This window comes from Saimiri boliviensis, chromosome 14, assembly GCF_048565385.1.
Source record: "Saimiri boliviensis isolate mSaiBol1 chromosome 14, mSaiBol1.pri, whole genome shotgun sequence".
In the NCBI taxonomy this organism is placed as follows: domain Eukaryota; kingdom Metazoa; phylum Chordata; class Mammalia; order Primates; family Cebidae; genus Saimiri; species Saimiri boliviensis.
Genome location: NC_133462.1, coordinates 20,223,267 through 20,242,221, shown reverse-complemented (window position 1 = coordinate 20,242,221; position 18,955 = coordinate 20,223,267). Strand labels below are relative to the sequence as shown.

The window sequence follows — 18,955 nt, the reverse complement described above, 5'->3', positions numbered from 1 at the left end:
ATGAGAAGAAGCGTTGCGTCCCCTCTGCCCCTCCGCCTCCGTGGGGCGCGCGCCGAAGCCTTGGGTAGCCGTTAGGGGCGGGGCCTGCAGCCGCCCGCGCGCGGCTCGCGCCCTCCCTTTTGTGTCGCCATGGCGGCGGCAGCGGCGACGAGAACGGCGAGCGAGGGGTCGAGCGCGGCCGGGGCCTGAGGGAGGCTACGCGACCATGGTGGTGAGGGGCCCACGCGGCCGTCAGCCTGTCCGTCCGCGTGTCAGTCTGTCCGCGCGCGGCCACGCCCCGCGCGCCCCGCCCCCGGCCCCGCCCGAGCCCTCGGCCTTTGCCTCCGTCGTGGTCCCTCCAGTACCGCGGCCCCGTCCCGGGTCCCAGTCCGCACCTCGACCCCGCCCCCTCGGCGCGCATCCCCTTTTTCCACGCCCTGGATGGGGTAACAGGGACCGACCCGGTCTAGGAGGAGGCGGGGCTGGTCCAGAAGGGACCCGCGCCACCCGAGTGGCCCCCGCTGGGGCCTCCAGAGGCTCCTGGGTCCTTCCCCAGCCCCCGTCCCAGCACCTTCCTGGGCATCCTTCTCCCAGCCCTCAGCCTTCCCGAGCCGAGCCCCCTCCTCCCCACAGCCCGTTTCTCATTCCTGAGCCCCACCCCCACCCGCTCCATCCCCAGCCTGACCCTTTTCTTCTCCTTCTTCCTCATTTTCACCCCATCCCGCTTCCTCTCAGTGCCCCCCCTGCATCAGTCTGAGCCTCTGCCTCGTCTCTCCAGCCACTCCCTCCTTACTCCACCCCAGCAGGCCAGCACTGTACCTCCCTTGATCCTCCGATCCTCTCCATCTCCTTTTCCTCATCCCCTTCCCCCACCATCTCCCTCTCCCACCATGCTGCTCTCGCTTATTCATCCATTCATTCCCTCACTTAGCAGACATTGACTGAGACCGCCTCTGTGCAGGCCCCATGCTCCAGGCACAGAGAGTCAGCTCTCATCCTGCCTTGCGAAGCCTCATGGGCTGGAGGGGGACGGACCCTGAGGGTGAGACCCAGGGGTGACAGGATCGCAGGGACCTGGAGGAGGGAGATGATGTTATAGCCAAGTCTGGCAAATCCGTCTGGCCGCTGATTAATTTATTCAGATTTTACCCAGCCCCTGCTGTGTGACTGGGCTGGCAGTAGGCACTAGGGACCCAGAAAGGAATCAGGAAAAATCCTGTCTTCGAACACCAACTCGGTGCCCAGCTCTGAGCTGGGGAGCTCAGCCTGGGGCCCTCCTCTGAGGGGGGCCAGTCATAGTCCAGTGAGAGATGAACTTGTCACCACCAGTGGCATCTCAGAGTGATCAGCGCTGTGAAGGGAGAAGCTCAGGTCAAGGCATGGAACCTGGGATGGGGTAACCACAGGGGATGGAGAGAGTCCAGAAGAGATGCCAGGCGCAGCCTGAAGGGTCAGGGAGAACTTCCTGGAGGAGGGCACATGTGAGTTGAGACCTGAGGGGTGGGAGGGAGGATGAATGAACCCAGGGAAAGGTGGGGCGAGTGTTCCAGGCTGAGGGAACAGCCTTTGCAAAGGCATAGAAGGAAATGAGAAGAAGGTGGGTTTTTTTTTTTTTTTTGACTCTTAGAAGTTCAAGAGCTCTGAGAGTGGGGGCAATGGAAATAGATGGGACTGGAGAGGTAAATAGAAATCAGCTCAGGGAAGCCTCGAGTATCAGATCAGAGAATTCAGACTTCATCATGAAGACAACAGGGAGTCATTGAAGGCCCAGGATCTATGGAGAAACAGAGCCAGATCTGTGTTTTGTGAAAATGATCCAGGCTCTTGCGGAAAAGCTGGTAGGAGGGGAGAGGTTGGAAGCAGGAAGGCTGATGAGATGGGAGCTGTGATTGTCCAGACCGTGGTAGGAGGTGACTGTACACTGCAGGGTCTACGGAAGGGTTTTCAGCAGGGAGACATGGGACCAGCATGCTCTCCGTCCTGCTGCCCGCCCTGCCTCATGCCTGGCCCCTGCTCCCCCAGTCCCCTGCTCCCCCAGTCCCCCATCCCAGACCACACACGAAGAAGCAGGCCTGTCTTCAGCCCAGCCCTCACCTCCCCCGACGTTCCCTCCTGCTTCATGCTCAGGGCGGTGTGTGGTGTGTGGATCGATCGCTAGGGCCTCTGGGCCCGAGCTGCGCTGCCAGATAACAATGCTCTCGTTGTCTCTTTGCTCCCATCTCTGGGGGCCTCTGATGCTTCTCTCTGCTCTACAGGCACGCAGCACTGACAGCCTGGATGGCCCAGGGGAGGGCTCAGTGCAGCCCCTACCCACTGCCAGGGGGCCCAGTGTGAAGGGGAAGCCTGGGAAGAGGTGAGGGTGAGGGAGGAAAGGGCTCAGCTTAGGAGCTGGGGAGGCTCAAGGAGCTGCTGGTGACATCCCCTGTCTCCCAGGCTCTCAGCTCCTCGAGGCCCCTTCCCCCGGCTGGCTGACTGTGCCCATTTCCACTATGAGAATGTCGACTTTGGCCACATTCAGGTATGGGGGCTTTGCACCCAGGAGGAAAAACAATATCCTACCCAACCTTGCAACTGTATCAGCTGCTTTGCTTCAGAAACCTGTCCTTGTGACTGGCTGCTGCATGCATCTGAGCCGTAAGCCTCAAGAGTTGCAGGAGAGAGAGCAGATGGGGAGAGCTGCTCATTCATTCATCCATGTGTTCTTTTATTCATTAAACGACAACTTTTGTTAGGTATCTGCTCTGTGCCAGATTCCTTTACTGTGACCAGCACATCACCAGGCCCTGTCCTTGGAGAGGTCCATTAGGGGACACAAACCCATCCCTAGTAGTGCCATCCCGGGGAGGTCAGGACTGGGACAAAAGTCCACCTGGGCCTTGCTTTCCCTCTGCAGCTCCTGCTGTCTCCAGAACGTGAAGGGCCCAGCCTCTCTGGAGAGAACGAGCTGGTGTTCGGGGTGCAGGTAACCTGTCAGGTAAGGCCACCCTGCCTCTCATCTAGACTGAGAGACTAGCCGCCATAGTCTTCAGCTCGGTGTCATGGGGCCCCTGCTCCCTTCTGTCCCTCTGCTCCCACAGGGCCGTTCCTGGCCGGTTCTCCGGAGTTACGATGACTTTCGTTCCCTGGACGCCCACCTCCACCGGTGCATATTTGACCGAAGGTTCTCCTGCCTTCCGGAGCTTCCCCCGCCCCCCGAGGGTGCCAGGGCTGCCCAGGTAACCCGCTTGTTGTCTCAGTCCCTGCCTCATGAGTGTGTCTTCATTCGCAGTGCGTGAAATCACCAAGGCAGAGAGACAAAGAAATATTTAAATACTGGTATGGCCCAAGTCCCAACCAATCTGAGTGAATGAAGAAGACTTAGAAACATAGTAGGCTTCTGCTACATTCCACTTTGATAAGTTTTAGGATCATGGGAGGTCCAGGGTCCCATGGGAGGGTCACCATGGCCATACTAACCAGGGCACTCAAGAGCCTGACTCAGCCTATTATTCATTCATATGCCAATAGCTCAGTGCCTAACAGCTGAGCAGCACCCATGTGTTCAGGATGAACTTCAGCCCAGAGACAAGCTAGGACCGTGTGGGAGGGCAGTGGGCTCTCTCACTGCCACTCACAGAGGCCCACCCTGACAACCTGCCCCCAGATGCTGGTGCCACTGCTGCTGCAGTACCTGGAGACACTGTCAGGACTAGTGGACAGTAACCTCAACTGCGGGCCTGTGCTCACCTGGATGGAGGTGGGCCTGGGCAGAGGGCTTGGAGTTCAGAGTGGGCGAGGGTATCTTAGGGGCAAGAACCAGCCTGGGAGTGTGTGTGGGCACAGAAAAAAAAGAAGCCAGAGTGAAGGAGGCATTGATATTTTAGTGTCTGTGTGGGCGAATGCCTGTGAGAGAATATGTGTGAGTGTGTTAGCAGGTGTTGGGCTGTGAGGATACAAAGATTTAAATGTGTGTCAATTAGAAATGGTTAGGCTGTAACTCACAGAACACCTGCCCAGGAACAGCTTAAACCAGAGAGGTTTTTTGGTCTTGGTTTTGTTTTATAAGAGACAGGATCTTGCTCTGTCACTCAGGCTGGAGTGCAGTGGTGCCATCGTTGCTCACTGCAGCCTTTAACTTCTGGGCTTGAGCTATGCTCCCACATCAACCTCCTGAGTAGCTAGAATGACAGACGTGTCACCATGCCCAGCTAATTTTTTATTTATCTTATTTATGTATTTATTTATTTATTTATTTTGAGACAGAATCTTGCTCTGCTGCCCAGGCTAGAGTGCAGTGGTACAATCTTGGCTCACCGCAACCTCTGCCTCCTGGGTTCAAACGATTCTCCTGCCTCAGCCTCCTGAGTAGCTGGGATTAGAGGCACCTGCCACCATGCCTGGCTAATTTTTATATTTTTAGTAGAGACGGGGTTTCACCATGTTGGCCAGGTGGGTTTCAAACTCCTGACCTCAGGTGATCCGCCCTACCTGGCCTCCTAAAGTGCTGGGATAACAGGCGTGAGCCACTGTGCCCAGCCTCTGGCTAATTTAAAAAAAAATGTTTTGTAGAGACAGTTTTGCTATGTTGGCCAGGCTGGTCTCAAACTCCTGGACTCAAGCAATTCTCCAGCCTCAGCCTCCCAAAGTGCTGGAATTACAGGTATGTGCCACCACGCCCAGCACAGAGAGTTTTTAGATGGTAACCATGCAGTATCTGCTGTGGAGGATGAAGGTGCAGAGGTGGATGGGGAAGCTTTGGGTGGGAGAATCCTGAGATATGTGAGGGAAATAAAGGGGTTTGTCTTAGGTTTCCCCACCCTCAAAGGGTGCCAAGGCTGCACCCCTACAAACAGGAATTTAGATGTTTGACCAATAGCTCTGAGTGACAGGAGGTCTTAGGTGGGGGACAGGCAGTGGCTTCACTGGGCGAGGAGCAGCCCGATATGCCTGTACTAACACCATCTTCTGACCTCTCCTTGCCACATCCTGCCTCCATTTCAGCTGGACAATCACGGCCGGCGACTGCTCCTCAGTGAGGAGGCGTCGCTCAATATCCCTGCAGTGGCGGCCGCCCACGTGATCAAACGGTACACGGCCCAGGCGCCAGATGAGCTGTCCTTTGAGGTGAGGCTGTGGGGAAGCAGACAGCTGGGCTCCCCATGCCCCTGCTCCTTCTGACCCTTCTCCTCCCGTCCGCCCACTCCCAGGTGGGAGACATTGTCTCCGTGATTGACATGCCGCCCACGGAGGATCGCAGCTGGTGGCGGGGCAAGCGAGGCTTCCAGGTGAGCCCCATTGGGTGTGGACAGGTGGGGCTAGGGCACTTGCCAATTGGGGTGGCGTAGCCGCTGACTCTGACGTTCCTCAGGTTGGGTTCTTCCCCAGTGAGTGTGTGGAACTCTTCACAGAGCGGCCAGGTCCAGGCTTGAAGGCCGGTAAGTGCCATGGACGGATGGGAGGGGTGGGGAGGGTGGGGGCTCCTGCGTCCTTTGCCTCCCACTCGTCCCTTCCACCTCGTTGTTCGCCCTGCAGATGCCGATGGCACCCCATGTGGCATCCCGGCTCCCCAGGGTATCTCATCTCTGACCTCAGGTAATAGAAATAGGCCGTCAGATCCCTGCCCCTGCTCCGCCATGCCCCTGGTCGTGCTGACCCCACGTGGCCTGCCTTTGCCCTTTGCCCCCACAGCTGTGCCTCGGCCTCGTGGGAAGCTGGCCGGCCTGCTCCGCACCTTCATGCGCTCCCGCCCTTCTCGGCAGCGGCTGCGGCAGCGGGGAATCCTGCGGCAGAGGGTGTTTGGCTGTGACCTTGGCGAGCACCTCAGCAACTCAGGCCAGGACGGTGAGACCCGGGCCCACTTACCCACCCGCCTGTCACGCCAGGGCTGCGGCCCACCCAGCCCTGACCCTGCTTTCTCCCAGTGCCCCAGGTGCTGCGCTGCTGCTCTGAGTTCATTGAGGCCCATGGGGTGGTGGATGGGATCTACCGGCTCTCAGGCGTGTCTTCCAACATCCAGAGGCTGCGGTGAGGGCCTAGAGGAGGGGAGGACCAGGCCATACAGAGGGAGCAGCAGGACAAAGGGAACAGTGACAGGAGGCCACTGCCAAAGAGTCCCCTGCCAGCGTGCTAGGACTTTGCCTCAGGGTTTTGGCTTTTACTCTGAGTGAAGGGGGAACAGCTGGGATTTCGCCTCAGGGTTTTGGCTTTTACTCTGAGTGAAGGGGGAGGCTCCAAGCCAGGGCGCAGTGTAGAGGCGGGGAGGAGCCAGGCAAGCGCTGGGCCTGCCGGAAGCCGGGAGGGGAGTGCTTGAAGCCTGCAGAGACTGAGAGGGGAGGCCGAGAGGGGAGGCCGAGAGGGAGGCAGGAGGTGGCAGCGGGTGGGAGATTTCACCAAGGCAGTGGGGCCCTACCAGAGAATTGGGAGCAGTGGGGTGCTGGGATTTTGTCCACATTTTCCAGGGCTCTCTTACGGCCAGGAGAATGGCAGCTGCACGGTAGGAGTTGCTCACACTGTGGAGTCTGGCAGTCCCAGGTAGCTGTGGGCCGAGGTGCCTCTGCCTGAGCCTCAGCATCCTCCTCTGCCACACAGGCTTGTTGGGGAGTTCAGTAAGGTTCTGCCTCTAAAAAGCCCAGTGTAGGACCTGGGGAAGAGGGTTCCATCCACCTGTGGGCACTTGCGAGTAGGGGCAGGGGGAGCACGGCCAGGTGAGCAAGCCCCCTCTGACCTGGATCTTCCTCCTCCTTGATGCGGTGGTCTCAGGCATGAGTTTGACAGCGAGAGGATCCCGGAGCTGTCTGGCCCTGCCTTTCTGCAGGACATCCACAGCGTGTCCTCCCTCTGCAAGCTCTACTTCCGAGAGCTGCCGAACCCCCTGCTTACCTACCAGCTCTACGGAAAGTTCAGTGTGAGTAAGGGAGCTGGCAGGATGGAGGGGACAGAGGGGCTGGGACGCCTCTGGCCCAGGCCTCATCACGCCCACCATCTCAGGAGGCCATGTCAGTGCCTGGGAAGGAGGAGCGTCTGGTGCGGGTCCACGACGTCATCCAGCAGCTGCCCCCACCACATTACAGGTAAACCAGGAGGGGCAGGGCGGGACTCAGTGGGGTTCCAAGCGGGTTGAGGCTCAGGTGTCCCCCTCTGCTTTCACTCCCAGAACCCTGGAGTACCTGCTGAGGCACCTGGCCCGCATGGCAAGACACAGTGCCAACACCAGCATGCATGCCCGCAACCTGGCCATTGTCTGGGCACCCAACCTGCTACGGTGAGCTGTCTGCTCGCCTGCCTGCCCCTCAGCTCCCTCCCAGGGCAGCCCTCAGGTCTCTCCCCAAAACCACCCCAGGAACCTGCCCAGCTTTTCTCTTTCGTTCGTTTGATATATATCTATCAAATACCTCCCATGAACCCGGCCCCGTCCCCAGCACTGGGGACACAGCACTGAGCACGGCCCTGTCCTTCTGGGACTCATGTTCTCGTGGAGGAGATGGAGCATGAACATCAACAGGAAAAACACAGAATACAGTCTGACGTGATGAGTGCGAGGAGAGAGGAGGGAAGGCCGGTGTGCAGGGACAGGGAAGAGTGAGGATTTTAGCAAGAGTGGCAGGGGAGGCTTCGGCAGGTCATCTATGGCCAGCAACGGAGTAAGCCGGGAGGACTTGATGATGACTGAGACAGGCATGATCTCTGTCCTGCAGGAGTTCACATTTTCCTGGGGGCAGAGATACGTAAACAAGTAAAACAGGTGGCACGTCAAAGGGCTGGCATAAGATATAAGAAGAAAAATAAGAAAGGCCTGGGGTACAGAGAAGGGGGTGAACAGTTTTGAATAAAGTGGGTGAGAAAGACTGCATTAAGAAGGCACCATTGGCTGGGCGTGGTGGCTCACGCCTATGATCCTAGCACTTTGAAAGGGCAAGCTGGGCAGATTTCCTGAGCACAGGCATTCAAGACCAGCTTGTGCAACATGGCAAAATCCCATCTCTACTAAAAATACAGGTGCGTGCCACTATGCCCAGCTAAAAAAATTAGCTGGGCTTGATGGTACACACCTGTAATCTCAACTGCTCAGGAGGCTGAGGCATGAGAATCTCTTGAACCTGAGAGGCAGAAGTTGCAGTGAGCAAGATGGCACCATTGCACTCCAGCCCTGGTGACAGAACAAGATTCTGTCTCAAAAAAAAAAAAAAAAAAAAAAGGAACCGTTTGAGTTAAGACCTGCAGAGGATGAGGGAGGGCCCCAGGTGCACATCTGGGGAGCACCAGGCTGAGAGAATGTCAGGTGCAGACGTCTGGGCCTGTGCCAGTGCTTGGTGCGATGGAGGAGCCACAGGGAGGCTGGTGTGGCTGGAGCTGAATGAGTCAGGGGTTGAGGGAGAGGAAATGATGAGGTCAGAGATGTGACAGGGACCAGATAGAGGTGTGACTCAGGTCATGGGTCACAGTGAGAACTTTGCTTTTCTCCAGAGTCAGGTGCAGCCAGGGCAGGGATCTGAGCCAGGCAGGTCCTAACAGGACTCAGGTGGTCCCAGGGTCCATCTGGCTGCAGGTGGGAACATACTTTGGGGCAGGGACGGGAGGAGGAGGCAAGGAGAAGGCTCTGGGACGTCCAGGCTGGAGGCTGGGCCAGGCGGAGGGCAGTGGACGGAGTGACAGATTGATTGAGGGAGTTAAAGAGGGGGCTCCAAGATATTTGTCCTGAGCCACAGGAAGAACTGCAGGGACTGAGAAGGGGAAGGCGGGAGGGGGCGGATCTGGGGGAAGGCTGAGAGCCCAGCTAGGCGTGATCAGTTTGAGAAGGTCAGAGGTGTTAAATAGGCAGTCACTGCCTCCCTTGGCTTCCCGAATTGCCCTCCCAGAACCTGCCAGCTGGGCTCAAGGCACCCAACCTCCCTCCTGCTCCTCCCAGGTCCATGGAGCTGGAGTCAGTGGGGATGGGTGGTGCGGCAGCCTTCCGGGAAGTTAGGGTGCAGTCAGTGGTGGTGGAGTTTCTGCTCACCCACGTGGACATCCTGTTCAGCGACACCTTCACCTCCGCAGGCCTCGACCCTGCAGGTATGCTCTTCCACCCCCTGAGGACCTGGCTACTGCCTCCCACGGTCAGGGCTGCAGGGGAGGGCAGGTGGGCTCCCAGTCCCATCCCTACCCCACTGAAGCTGGGCCTCCCTCCCGGCTCCCTGAGGACCCCGCCCCGTCCTCTCCCTCCCCGCGCCCCCCTCCTTCTCATTTCAGCTCCTCCTCCGCTCAGGATTCCCACCTCTTGGCCCGGACGCCGCTCTTTCTTCACCCCTTGTAGCTCCTGGGGGCGCTTGGGGCCATGGGTCCACCAGGGAGGAGGTGGGAGGTCCCCAGACTTGACCCCGCCCAGGCCCCACCCAGACTCCCAGCCCTGCCCCGGACCCACCCAGACTCCCCGCCCTGCCCCGGACCCCAGCCCAGTCAGGACTCAGCACGTCGGAGGGCCCTCTAGCCCGAGGTAACTGAAGCCAGAGCCGCTGCCCTCGCTGGCTGCTGGGAGCTGCCTCCTCATCAGCTCGTCCTGCTCCACCCTCCTCCCACCTGCCTGCTGCCCCCGCCCGCTCCTGCCTGTTCCGTCCCGCCTTGCCAGCCCGGGTGGGCACGCTGCGGGGCCGGGGCTTGGGCTGTGGCGCTTGGCTTTGCCTGTGGCGTTAGGTGGCCTCAGAGCTGACAGCTCCTCCCTTTCCACACTCCCCAGGCCGCTGCCTGCTCCCCAGGCCCAAGTCCCTTGCGGGCAGCTGCCCCTCTACCCGCCTGCTGACGCTGGAGGAAGCCCAGGCACGCACCCAGGGCCGGCTGGGGACACCCACGGAGCCCACAACTCCCAAGGCTCCGGCCTCACCTGTGGAAAGGTGAGTGGGATGCTGGATTCTAGGGGTGGCAAGGGGTAGGTGGAGGCCTGGTTCCTCAGATGGCCTCCCATTTCTCCTCCAAATTGCAGGAGGAAAGGGGAGAGAGGGGAGAAACAGCGGAAGCCAGGGGGCAGCAGCTGGAAGACATTCTTTGCACTGGGCCGGGGCCCCAGTGTCCCTCGAAAGAAGCCCCTGCCCTGGCTGGGTGGCACCCGTGCCCCACCGCAGCCTTCAGGTGAGAGGCTGGGCCATGGGCTGGTGGGCATTGGTAGTCGCTGGAGTGCCCTCCTACCTCTCCCTCTCCTGCAGGTGGCAGACCCGACACCGTCACACTGAGATCTGCCAAGAGCGAAGAGTCTCTGTCATCGCAGGCCAGCGGGGCTGGTGAGCAAGGGGGGGTGCTACCCTGTGCCCAAGTGGAGCCGGGAGGAAATGGGGCCCTGGTTTGGCCTCCAAATTTTGTACTTTGTTTTGGGGTCCTGGGGCTTTTAAAAAATTTAACCTGGTCTTTATATACAATGAGTTCCATACAGTATCACCTTTGGTTCATCACAGACTGAACTGAACTTATTGTTCCATGATGGGCCCTTTAGAAGTCTTTATTATTCCCGCTCAACATTTTAAAATAATATTATGGACATCCATGAACCCACCAGGCAAAACTAGAGCAGCCTGTTCCTTCTTCCCTTTGAGGTCCCCCCAATCGGAGGCATCCTCTCCATTCCAAGGCCACTGTGCCCTTGCTCTCCAGGTTTGATCACACACAGGTGTGTGTGTAAGGAACACACCGATTGCTCAGTTTGTGTCATTTTGGAAACTTTATTTAAAGAGCATTGTAATGAAAGGGGCAGCACCCTGAATGGGGAGCTTGGCTTTTTCCCCATCGCTACCTCGTAGTCCACAGCGCTGCTGGGTTCTGCCCTCTGGCCTCTTTGGGGGCTGCTTATCCATCACACCCAGCCATGGTTCTGGGGGCTCTTCTGAGCCACTGCGCCGTCCTCGCACTCCTGGGGTACTGCTCTCTACATATCCAGGAGCAGAGGCGCTGTCCTGCCAGCTCGTCAACCACGTGTGAGTCTGTCTCATGCTTACAGCGTGTGGGGTGGCCACAGGGCCTTTGTGTGTGGGGCCAAAAGTGTCCTCTTCATGGTCTCCTTCGCCATGAAACTGAACAGCTCTTCCTGGCTTCGCGGCCACTGTGGCCCTTTCTGGGGAAGTGTCTCTTCATGTCCTTTCCCCACCTTTCTGTGGGGCTGTGCACTCTATTCTCAGTGATGGTCTCACTGACTTCACCCCTCCAGGCCTCCAGAGGCTGCACAGGCTGCGGCGACCCCACTCCAGCAGCGATGCTTTCCCTGTGGGCCCAGCACCTGCCGGTTCCTGCGAGAGCCTGTCTTCATCTTCCTCCTCATCCTCCTCATCCTCCAAGTCTTCCTCTTCATCCTCCGAGTCCTCAGCAGCTGGGCTGGGGGCACTCTCTGGGTCCCCCTCGCACCGTACCTCAGCCTGGCTAGATGATGGTGATGAGCTGGACTTCAGCCCACCACGCTGCCTGGAGGGACTACGGGGGCTGGACTTTGATCCCTTAACCTTCCGCTGCAGCAGCCCCACCCCAGGGGATCCTGCACCTCCCGCCAGCCCAGCACCCCCCGCCCCTGCCTCTGCCTTCCCACCCAGGGTGACCCCACAGGCCATCGCACCTCGAGGGACCACATGCCCTGCCTCACCTGCTGCACTGGACATCTCTGAACCCCTGGCTGTAACAGTGCCACCTGCTGTCCTAGAACTGCTGGGGGCTGGAGGAACACCGGCCTCAGCCACCCCAACACCAGCTCTCAGCCCCAACCGGACCCTGCGCCCACATCTCATCCCACTGCTGCTTCGTGGAGGTGAGGCCCCACTGACTGACACCTGCCAACAGGAGACGTGCAGCAAGCTCCGGGGAGCCCAGGGCGGGCTCGGTGAGTCCTGCGCAGCCTTCCCACCCCTGCCCTGCCTGCCTTGCCTGCCTTCACTGACGCTGAGGTGCCAGACCCAGCTGAACCCCTCTTCATTTATATAGGTCCCGATACAGAGTCACCATTGCCACCCACTCATGTATCTCTCCTGCGACCTGGGGGTGCACCACCCCCACCCCCCAAGAACCCAGCACGCCTCATGGCCCTGGCCCTGGCTGAGCGGGCTCAGCAGGTGGCAGAGCAACAGAGCCAGCAGGATTGCGGGGGCACCCCACCTGCTGCCCAATCCCCCTTCCGCCGCTCACTGTCTCTAGAGGTGGGCGGGGAACCACCAGGGACCTCAGGGCGTATGCCAGCCCCCAACTCCCTAGCCCACCCGGGTGCCTGGGTGCCAGGACCCCCACCCTACTTACCAAGGCAACAAAGTGATGGGAGCATGCTGAGGAGCCAGCGGCCCATGGGGACCTCAAGGAGGGGACTCCGAGGCCCCACCCAGGTCAGTGCCCAGCTCAGAGCAGGTGCGGTGGGGGGCGGGGATGCCCCAGAGGCAGCAGCCCAGTCCCCATGTTCTGTCCCCTCACAGGTTCCTGCCCCCGGCTTCTTCTCCCCAGCCCCCAGGGAGTGCCTGCCACCCTTCCTTGGGGTCCCCAAGCCAGGCCTGTACCCTCTGGGGCCCCCATCCTTCCAGCCCAGTTCCCCAGCCACAGTCTGGAGGAGCTCCCTGGGCCCCCCTGTACCACTCGACAGGGGAGAGAACCTGTACTATGAGATCGGGGCAGGTGAGGGGTCCCCCTATTCCGGCCCCACCCGCTCCTGGAGTCCCTTTCGCTCCATGCCCCCCGACAGGCTCAATGCCTCCTACGGCATGCTGGGCCAATCGCCCCCACTCCACAGGTCCCCCGACTTCCTGCTCAACTACCCACCCACCCCCTCCTGCTTTCCCCCCGACCCCCTTGGCTACTCAGCCCCCCGGCACCCTGCCCGGCGCCCCACCCAGCCCGAGCCCCTCTACGTCAACCTAGCCCTGGGGCCCAGGGGTCCCTCACCTGCCTCTTCCTCCTCCTCTTCTCCTCCTGCCCACCCGCGAAGCCGTTCAGATCCCGGTCCCCCAGTTCCCCGCCTTCCCCAGAAACAACGGGCACCCTGGGGCCCCCGAACCCCTCACAGGGTGCCCAGTCCCTGGGGCCCCCCTGAGCCTCTCCTGCTCTACAGGGCAGCCCCACCAGCCTACGGGACGGGGGGTGAGCTCCACCGAGGGTCCTTGTACAGAAGTGGAGGACAAAGAGGGGAGGGGGCTGGTCCCCCACCCCCTTACCCCACTCCCAGCTGGTCCCTCCACTCTGAGGGCCAGACCCGAAGCTACTGCTGAGCGCCAGCTGGGAGGGGCCCTCCTTCCTTCCCTTCACCCTCACTGGATCTTGGCCCAGCCAAATCCCTTGTTTTGTATTTTCTTGAGCCCTGACCCCTAACCCCAGGTTTCTAACTTTGTAACTTGCTTCTGATGTGGGTTTCTAACCTGTAATCCCAGCTTCCCTATCCTGGGCTGACGGGTCTGCCCACCCCCCACCTCCCTCCATCCTGGGGGTCCTCGCACAAATCTGGGGAGGGGGTGCTAGGCTGACCCCATCCTCCTCTCCCTCCAGGAGCCCCCAGCATGTCCTAACCTGTGCACGGGGGTGGGGGCACAGTTCCTGCCCTTCTCTCCCCACATGCCCCACTAAACCATCTGACAACATTAACGAATAAAATGGCGAAAACGTGGCTGCTGGTGTCGTGCTGGGGCCAAACTCAGTGAGTGGAGAGAGACAGAGGAGGTGCTCTATCATTCTATTTCCTTTTGGGGGGGCACTGAGGCGGGAGTTACTCCTGGGAAGCTCTCAGAGGGAACCATGGGCACCCTGGGAGTCTGGGTCAGGGGTGGGGCTCAGGCTGGGCTTTTCTCCGAGCTGACATCCTTTTTGCAGCTCTGCCAGGATCTCCTCCAGCAGGTCCATCCTGGGGAGCAGGGAGGCAAGGGCAGACGTAGGGTTACCTCAGGGATGAAGAAGGGCCTCAGGGTCGTCCCACGCAAGGCCTCAGGTCTCACTTCTGCAGGCTGGGGAAAAGACCTCCTCCAGTCAGCTCAGCACCGGGTGTCTGCAGGAGAGAAGGCTGCAGCTGCCACCGGCTAGCCATGGCGCTCCAGCGGGCCTGGGCGGGCGGGATGGGGCACAGGCTGGGCTCGGGGTCCTCTGCTTAGCCTGCCCCTGTGGCCTTCCCTGCTGGCAGCCTCCCAGTGCGTGGGAAGCCTCCCTGTGGCTCAGCGGGCTGGGGGTGGGCTCACAGGGCTGGGGGTCCAGCAGGGTAACCCTGTGTGTGCGCCGCAGCAGCCCCTGCAGGGCTGGGGTCTTGGCTGAGAGCTTCCTCAAACTGCTCCGCAGAGCTCGGGGTCCCCAGCAGGGAGGCTGAGTCCTGGAGGCTGGAGTTGGAGTGCAGGGAAGGGCCCTGGGGGAAGCAGGGTTGGTTAAGGGTCACAGGTGAGAGAGGGGACAGTTGGGTGTCCCTGAAGTTCCCTGGTGAAAGGAGGGCAGCCAGGGAACCCGGGGTTGGTGACTACCGGAGGGCGGGCGGGGGGAGGGGGCCACAGGTTAGCAATGGGACAGCCATGCAGGGCTCTGGGGTATCCGTACCGTTGAGCCGGGCTCTCCGCAGCACTGCAGGTAGGCCCTGGCTGTGGGGCCGCTGCCTAGAGTCAAACTGCTGTCCGAGTTCCAAGCTACGCCCCTCGGGACCCTGCTGTGGCCTGTGACCTCAGGAGTCTCTGGGGCCTGCAGAGAGGCATGGCAGAGAGCTGCCGTGGCTTGCCCACGTGTCCCACAGCTCCCCTGGCCCCCCACAGCCCCATCCTGTCTCCCACCTGGGATGGGATGCGGCCTGGAGACACCACAGTGGGCACAGGCCTGGGTGTGCTCTTGGCTCTGTGAGCCATTTCACAGTACAGTTTCTCTGTGGGGACAAACCAGTTGGTCACATGGGGGGCACAGCTCAGCTGTGCCCAGCACCCACCATTGTCTCCTCCTCGTCCTCTCACGTGGTGGGGAAGCCTGGGGCGCAGGGGACAGCGTGGTCCACTCCATCGGGGAGCCTACCTCAGGAGCCACGTCCTGTAGACCAGAGGCTGCATATGGGGACATGGGCCTGCCTGGGGTCCCATGGCCACCACCCACCCCCTCCCGACCTGCCCTGTACCTGGGCCATGGCCTCCCGCAGTAGGTATCGGGTACTCTGCAGGCTGCCCCAGCGGTCGGCAGGTGCTAGGCCTAGCCCAGCTCGAAGCAGGGCCTGGTAGGGCGCTGGCACCCGAGGGTCCAGGGCCGGGCTCTCCCCTGCCTCCAGCTTGGCCTTCACCTCCGGTCCCCCTCTACCAGCCCAGGGCAGCTCTCCTGCCAGGAAGCACAGTTAGGGACCCAAGCAGGAGGGTGCCTCCGTGGGGCAGGGCGCAGCCACTCACTGACCGGTGAAGACCTCCTGGGCCAGGGTGCAGAAGCCGTAGAGGTCCGAGGTGGTGGTGGGAATGTCACTGCAGATCAGCTCAAGTGGCAGCCACGGGTACAGTTCAGGGGGTGGGGGAAGCCCTGGGCCTGGGCCTCCCCACGGGTAGCCCTGCTGTGGCCTGTGGACCCCAAGGGGCCTGGTGAGCCGACGGCTGCTGGACAGGGACGTGCACCCGCCACCAGACGGAGGAAAACTGAGACCCCAGCTCACACAGCAGCCCAGCAGTGGGAGGGCCAGCAAGCAACTCCTTACAACTCTCAGTGCTCCTCCCCACCCCCACCTCCTTCCTGGGGCCTACAGGACACAGCTGTGCCTGGCCAGGGAGGCTGGAGAATGGGGAGGAAGGGAGCGTGCAGGCCCGAGACAAGGGGCAGCAGGTGGGGCAGGTGCTCACCTGGGCCGCAGCCAGCGCTGGTGCAGGGGGCGCCCGTGCTCCAGGTGGGCCACTTTAGCCAGGCCTGGCCGCACCAGCTGCACAGCATGGGAGCTGAGGCCACCGTGAGCTCGCCAGCGGGCCTGCAGGAACAGCAGGGCCTCCAGCACCTGCAGCAGCAGCGGGCCAGGCGGCAGGCCCGGCACAGTCCGGGGTCCCTCCTCACTTGGTCCCCGAGGGTGCAGCACCCCGTGCAGGGAGCCCAGCCACACAGGCTCAAAGAGAAGGCACAGCCCCGACAGGTCTGCAGAGGGGCTCAGTGCCATCAGCAGCAACAGGCCGGGGTGGTGCAGCGTGCTGGGCAGGAGGAGAGCAGGCCGCTCAGGAGTAGGCCCCAGCCACACAGGGTGGGAGCTGCTCCTGGGCACAGACCCCCCACCACGTTCCGGGTCAGGTGGTCCGTACCGCCACCAGACAGAGGAGAATGACCCTGGGTCAGGCAGCCTAGCAGTGGAGGGCCAGCACCCAGCTCCCACCTTGTCCTGGTGCCCTCTGCACCCCCACCTCCTCTCTCAGGCCTACAAGGCACCGCACACAGAACTGGTACCCACCCACTGTCCAGTGGGGCCATCGCCCCAGCGGAAGAGCTCCATGACAGGTGCTGGCCCAGAAGTAAAGACTCCAGCCATGGCTACAGCCACACACCCTGGTCTTCCACGGGAGGGCCGGCAGGAGGCTGGGCTGGGGGCTGGCACGGGTACCTGCAGTGCTGAAGGTCAGCCAGCAGCACATCAGGCTGGGTTCCAGGGGACTTCAGCTGCCGCACGGTCACGGGGTGGCCCCTCCACAGGAGGCTGGAGAATGGGGGGCAGGGCAGGACAGGTCTGAGACAAGCGGGGGCTTTCCGGGGTGGGGGAGAGCAAGAGAGCTGACAGGGGCGCGGCGGGGCTCTCACTTGGCCATGAGGGTGTGGGAGCTGCTCTCGTAGGTGCGGTCGGCCTCTCCCTGGGCTGCCAGCAGCTCTTTGGGGTCCGCAAGGGGGATGCCCGTTACCAGCCCCAGCGGCCACAGGCTACTCAGCTGGGGACGAGGAGCAGGACCATGAGGCACGAAGAAGACGGGTGGTTCCCACTCCCCCAACCGCTCCCGCTTACCTGACCGAACCCCAAGGCCGGAACCTGGGGGGGCTCTCCTGATCTGCGCTAGTCTCAGCGCCCTGGGGTGGGGGCAGGCCGAGGATAAGTCTGGGGTAGCTGGGCATGGTGGGCGGGTGGGCTTCAGGGTGTGGACAGTTACCTGTCTGCCGGCATCAGCCTCAGGGAGGACAGGGAGTCAGGCGGGCTGTTCCCAGATCTGGCCTGCAACTGGCCCAGAGATGCCATGGGTGGCAACTCACCACCATGCAGTAAGGCTGATATGTGGGCCCCGCAGAGCTGGAACAGCTCCAGCACCTGGAGGAGGGCACGTGGGGTGAGGCCCAGTGGGAGCCGGCCCGGAACTCTCGCTCTCGCTCCCACCAAGGCCACTGCTCACCTCCCAGTTCTGCTGGGCCCCACCCTGCTCAGCCCAGTCTCGGGGGGTGCGACCCCGCTGGTCATGCAGTCGCAAGTCACCCCCCGCCTGCAGCAGGGGCACCATGACCAGGCTTCTCATCCCTCAGCTGCTTGGTGGAATGGAGGTGCCACTGACTGACACCTACCAGCAGGAGACCTGCAGCAAGCTCCAGGGAGCCCAGGGCGGGCTCGGCGAGTCCTGCGCAGCCTTCCCACTCCTGTCCTGCCTGCCCTCACTGACGCTGAGGTGCCGGACCCCGCTGAACCCCTCTCTTCATTCATTTATATAGGTCCTGATACAGAGTCACCATTGCCACCCCGTCCCTTGTCTCTCCTGCGACCTGGAGGTGCCCCAAGCCACCCCCTAAGAACCCAGCACGCCTCATGGCCCTGGCCCTGGCTGAGCGGGCTCAGCAGGAGTGCGGGGGCACCCCACCTGCTGCCCAATCCCCCTTCCGCCGCTCGCTGTCTCTGGAGGTGGGTGGGGAGCCACCAGGGACCTCAGGGAGTGTACCAGCCCCCAACTCCCTAGCCCACTCGGGCACCTGCGTGCCAGGACCCCCACCCTACTTACCAAGGCAACAAAGTGATGGGAGCATGCTGAGGAGCCAGCGGCCCATGGGGACCTCAAGGAGGGGACTCCGAGGCCCCACCCAGGTCAGTGCCCAGCTCAGAGCAGGTGCGGTGGGGGGCGGGGATGCCCCAGAGGCAGCAGCCCAGTCCCCATGTTCTGTCCCCTCACAGGTTCCTGCCCCCGGCTTCTTCTCCCCAGCCCCCAGGGAGTGCCTGCCACCCTTCCTTGGGGTCCCCAAGCCAGGCCTGTACCCTCTGGGGCCCCCATCCTTCCAGCCCAGTTCCCCAGCCACAGTCTGGAGGAGCTCCCTGGGCCCCCCTGTACCACTCGACAGGGGAGAGAACCTGTACTATGAGATCGGGGCAGGTGAGGGGTCCCCCTATTCCGGCCCCACCCGCTCCTGGAGTCCCTTTCGCTCCATGCCCCCCGACAGGCTCAATGCCTCCTACGGCATGCTGGGCCAATCGCCCCCACTCCACAGGTCCCCCGACTTCCTGCTCAACTACCCACCCACCCCCTCCTGCTTTCCCCCCGACCCCCTTGGCTACTCAGCCCCCCGGCACCCTGCCCGGCGCCCCACCCAGCCCGAGCCCCTCTACGTCAACCTAGCCCTGGGGCCCAGGGGTCCCTCACCTGCCTCTTCCTCCTCCTCTTCTCCTCCTGCCCACCCGCGAAGCCGTTCAGATCCCGGTCCCCCAGTTCCCCGCCTTCCCCAGAAACAACGGGCACCCTGGGGCCCCCGAACCCCTCACAGGGTGCCCAGTCCCTGGGGCCCCCCTGAGCCTCTCCTGCTCTACAGGGCAGCCCCACCAGCCTACGGGACGGGGGGTGAGCTCCACCGAGGGTCCTTGTACAGAAGTGGAGGACAAAGAGGGGAGGGGGCTGGTCCCCCACCCCCTTACCCCACTCCCAGCTGGTCCCTCCACTCTGAGGGCCAGACCCGAAGCTACTGCTGAGCGCCAGCTGGGAGGGGCCCTCCTTCCTTCCCTTCACCCTCACTGGATCTTGGCCCAGCCAAATCCCTTGTTTTGTATTTTCTTGAGCCCTGACCCCTAACCCCAGGTTTCTAACTTTGTAACTTGCTTCTGATGTGGGTTTCTAACCTGTAATCCCAGCTTCCCTATCCTGGGCTGACGGGT

General features: G+C 61.7%; 3 protein-coding genes across 12 annotated transcripts; 2 read left to right on the top strand and 1 right to left on the bottom strand.

Annotated features, from left to right (window-relative positions):
* Positions 1–15: 15 nt before the first annotated feature.
* Positions 16–13,151, top strand: LOC101051439 (rho GTPase-activating protein 33). Of its 5 annotated transcripts, none has more exons than XM_010347950.3 (21): positions 16–211; positions 2,235–2,332; positions 2,413–2,497; positions 2,873–2,953; positions 3,057–3,194; positions 3,623–3,715; positions 4,960–5,082; positions 5,166–5,243; positions 5,327–5,393; positions 5,491–5,550; positions 5,647–5,799; positions 5,880–5,982; positions 6,718–6,862; positions 6,946–7,028; positions 7,112–7,219; positions 8,864–9,009; positions 9,671–9,824; positions 9,914–10,059; positions 10,134–10,208; positions 11,126–11,785; positions 11,887–13,151. In XM_010347950.3, the coding sequence occupies exons 1-21, from the start codon at positions 206–208 to the stop codon at positions 13,149–13,151; spliced, it is 3,867 nt and encodes a 1,288-aa protein (XP_010346252.2). In that variant the 5' UTR covers positions 16–205. The 5 variants fall into 5 exon arrangements, with proteins under 5 accessions (XP_010346252.2, XP_010346253.2, XP_039322387.2 ...); XM_010347951.3 differs by lacking the exon at positions 16–211 and having other exon boundaries at positions 1,081–2,332; positions 11,887–12,278; positions 12,366–13,151; XM_039466453.2 differs by lacking the exons at positions 16–211; positions 11,887–13,151 and adding an exon at positions 9,187–9,430 and having other exon boundaries at positions 1,081–2,332; positions 11,126–11,439.
* Positions 13,152–13,567: 416 nt separating this feature from the next.
* On the bottom strand, positions 13,568–17,660 carry LOC104650468 (inactive serine/threonine-protein kinase TEX14-like). 6 transcript variants are annotated; one of them, XM_039466455.2, is made up of 13 exons: positions 17,223–17,660; positions 16,986–17,140; positions 16,645–16,905; positions 16,451–16,543; positions 15,711–16,046; positions 15,277–15,434; positions 15,011–15,204; positions 14,853–14,925; positions 14,679–14,767; positions 14,452–14,589; positions 14,106–14,266; positions 13,869–13,918; positions 13,691–13,777 (listed from the first exon to the last, which is right to left on the bottom strand). In XM_039466455.2, exons 1-12 carry the CDS (start codon positions 17,340–17,342, stop codon positions 13,900–13,902), a joined length of 1,797 nt encoding a protein of 598 aa, XP_039322389.1. In that variant the 5' UTR covers positions 17,343–17,660; the 3' UTR covers positions 13,691–13,777; positions 13,869–13,899. The 6 variants fall into 6 exon arrangements, with proteins under 6 accessions (XP_039322390.1, XP_039322389.1, XP_039322388.1 ...); XM_039466456.2 differs by lacking the exon at positions 14,106–14,266 and having other exon boundaries at positions 13,568–13,777; XM_039466454.2 differs by lacking the exon at positions 13,691–13,777 and having other exon boundaries at positions 13,844–13,918.
* Positions 17,614–18,772, top strand: LOC120362692 (rho GTPase-activating protein 33-like). Its single transcript, XM_039465746.2, has 2 exons — positions 17,614–17,899; positions 17,987–18,772. The coding sequence occupies exons 1-2, from the start codon at positions 17,627–17,629 to the stop codon at positions 18,770–18,772; spliced, it is 1,059 nt and encodes a 352-aa protein (XP_039321680.2). The 5' UTR covers positions 17,614–17,626.
* The last annotated feature ends 183 nt before the right edge of the window (positions 18,773–18,955 follow it).